Raw genomic sequence first — 1,999 nt, 5'->3', positions numbered from 1 at the left:
AAAGTAAAAGCGGCAGTGGATTAAGTGATGGATGATACGTGGCAGATAGAGAGGGAGCGAGGAAGGGTACTCTCTGAATAGCTGTCAGTGGAATTAAAACGGTCTCTTTTATTATTGTACCCAGCCCACAGCTTTGCCAATCTCAAAGCCGTTGGATCGCAATTCAGAGGCTTAACTAACCCAATCCCATCAACCTTTCACTTTTGCTTTTTCATCCCTCCCCACTCCCCACATCTATTTCTTTTTCTTTTCCCCCCTTTACTTTTCGCTAATTACTTGCCTTTTCCATAAGTACAAAAAACACGCAAACAAAGGGGTTGGGGTGCAAATACAATTCCACCAAGTAAATACCCCAACCAGAAAATATCGCCCATCTTTAAACTTCTATATATACATAGCTTGAGTAAAGCTAGGTTTGCCAAAACCGAGAGCCGAACCCGGCCTTTAGGGAGAAAAAGAAAAAAGAAAAAAAGAATCCCTTCTCTTCTTTCACTTTCCTTCTCTTCCTTCCATTGATATTTTTCTCCAAAGAGAAAAAATGGCGGCAGCTTCTAGAAAATCAAGAACTGCACTAATCGGATCCCTATCTTCTTCTTCTTCTAGATTCTGCAACTCTCACTCTCAATCGTCTTCTTCCTCAGCTTTCGCCTCTTCCACATCCAGTTTCTCTCGCTCCACCACCTTCTTTCACCGCGCCTCCTCTCCGACGCGTGTCAACCTCTCCGCTCCCTCCGTCCGCTTCTCCCTCGAACGTTCCGTCTCCCCGAACCGCTCCATCGCGGTGGCGCCGGGAACCGCCGCGTCCAGACAGGGCAAGCCGCACCAGCAGAAGCGCACCTGCATGTGCTCGCCTACGACGCACCCTGGCTCCTTCCGCTGCAGCCTCCACAAGAAGAGCAACCACGCCGCCGCCGCGGCGCCGTACTCGCCGAACCGTCTGAACGCGCGCAGATCTGCGATGACGAACTCGCTCGTGAGAATTCGCGGCGTGGAGGGGGATCTCGTGAAGCGAGCGCTCGCAGCGTTGATTCGACCTTCCTCGCACCAGCAGAGAAGGCGTGGCGACTTTCACCCGAGGCCTAGCAGGCTCTCCGTTATGTCCAAGGCGGAGGACCTGTGAATTGAACCGCGCTTTGGTTACTTTCTTCGTTTCTGACCACCGCCGACGGTGGCTACAGCGGCGGCGCCGGATCCGCCGAACTGGCTTGAGATCTAACGGATGCGCGGACGATTACGAAATTCAAGTGAAAATTGATTATGTGCTTCGTCTGTGTGTGTGCCTGTGTATATAATATAGAACTAATATTAATCAGTTGCAGCCATTGATGGCCATTCTTGGAGCTTCTGGACCTAATTTTAAAGAAAAACAATTTTGATTAGAGTTTTAAAATAAACAACTAATCCTCACTTAAAATACAAAACAAAAGCCAGTCAAAATTTTGGTTCATGTAACAAATCATTCCTCTTCGTAGTTCACTGCAACTTGTCTGTTTTTTTTTCTCTCTTTTTTCGTTTTTAGCCTCCTCATGGTGACCTAACGTTTGTCATAAGCTTTTCCGTGGCATCTGTTCGTGGTGTATGCCTTGTATTTGGTGTGTGTATTTTGTATTTGTCCGTATTTTTAACTGTTATATTGTTTTGTATGTGTTGGCTTGGTGAGATACGTAATCCATACATATTGTTGTGATGCTTGGTGGTTTGATATTAAATAATTGATTATAGTGTTTGTTTTTGCAGGGAATCTGTTTTTGGTGGCGAGTGGGGGAGGCAAGACGAAAGGGCGAAGGGGATTGGGTCCAGGAACAGGATAAAGTTGTAGTGAGAGTAGAGTGTAAAACACATAATGTTTATGATGAAGATAAGCATGTAATGATTCAGCATTATTGCTGATGGAGTCACTGGTTAATGGTTATGAAGATAGAGACTGGGAAGCTGTATCCCATTGTATGAGAGAGTGGATGAAATCATGAATGGCAGTAGCGTGAATATATTTGTGGAA

General features: G+C 46.0%; 1 protein-coding gene across 1 annotated transcript; it reads left to right on the top strand.

Moving 5' to 3' along the window:
* The first annotated feature begins 396 nt into the window (after positions 1 to 396).
* LOC109808149 (uncharacterized) lies at positions 397 to 1,999 on the top strand. Its single transcript, XM_029273446.2, has one exon. It carries the CDS (start codon positions 539 to 541, stop codon positions 1,118 to 1,120), a length of 582 nt encoding a protein of 193 aa, XP_029129279.1. The 5' UTR covers positions 397 to 538; the 3' UTR covers positions 1,121 to 1,999.

The sequence above is a fragment of the Cajanus cajan genome, chromosome 5, assembly GCF_000230855.2.
Source record: "Cajanus cajan strain Asha chromosome 5, NIPB_CcT2T_4, whole genome shotgun sequence".
NCBI lineage: Eukaryota > Viridiplantae > Streptophyta > Magnoliopsida > Fabales > Fabaceae > Cajanus > Cajanus cajan.
Note: the sequence above shows the minus strand (reverse complement) of the source record. Positions and strands in the feature narration are given on the sequence as shown.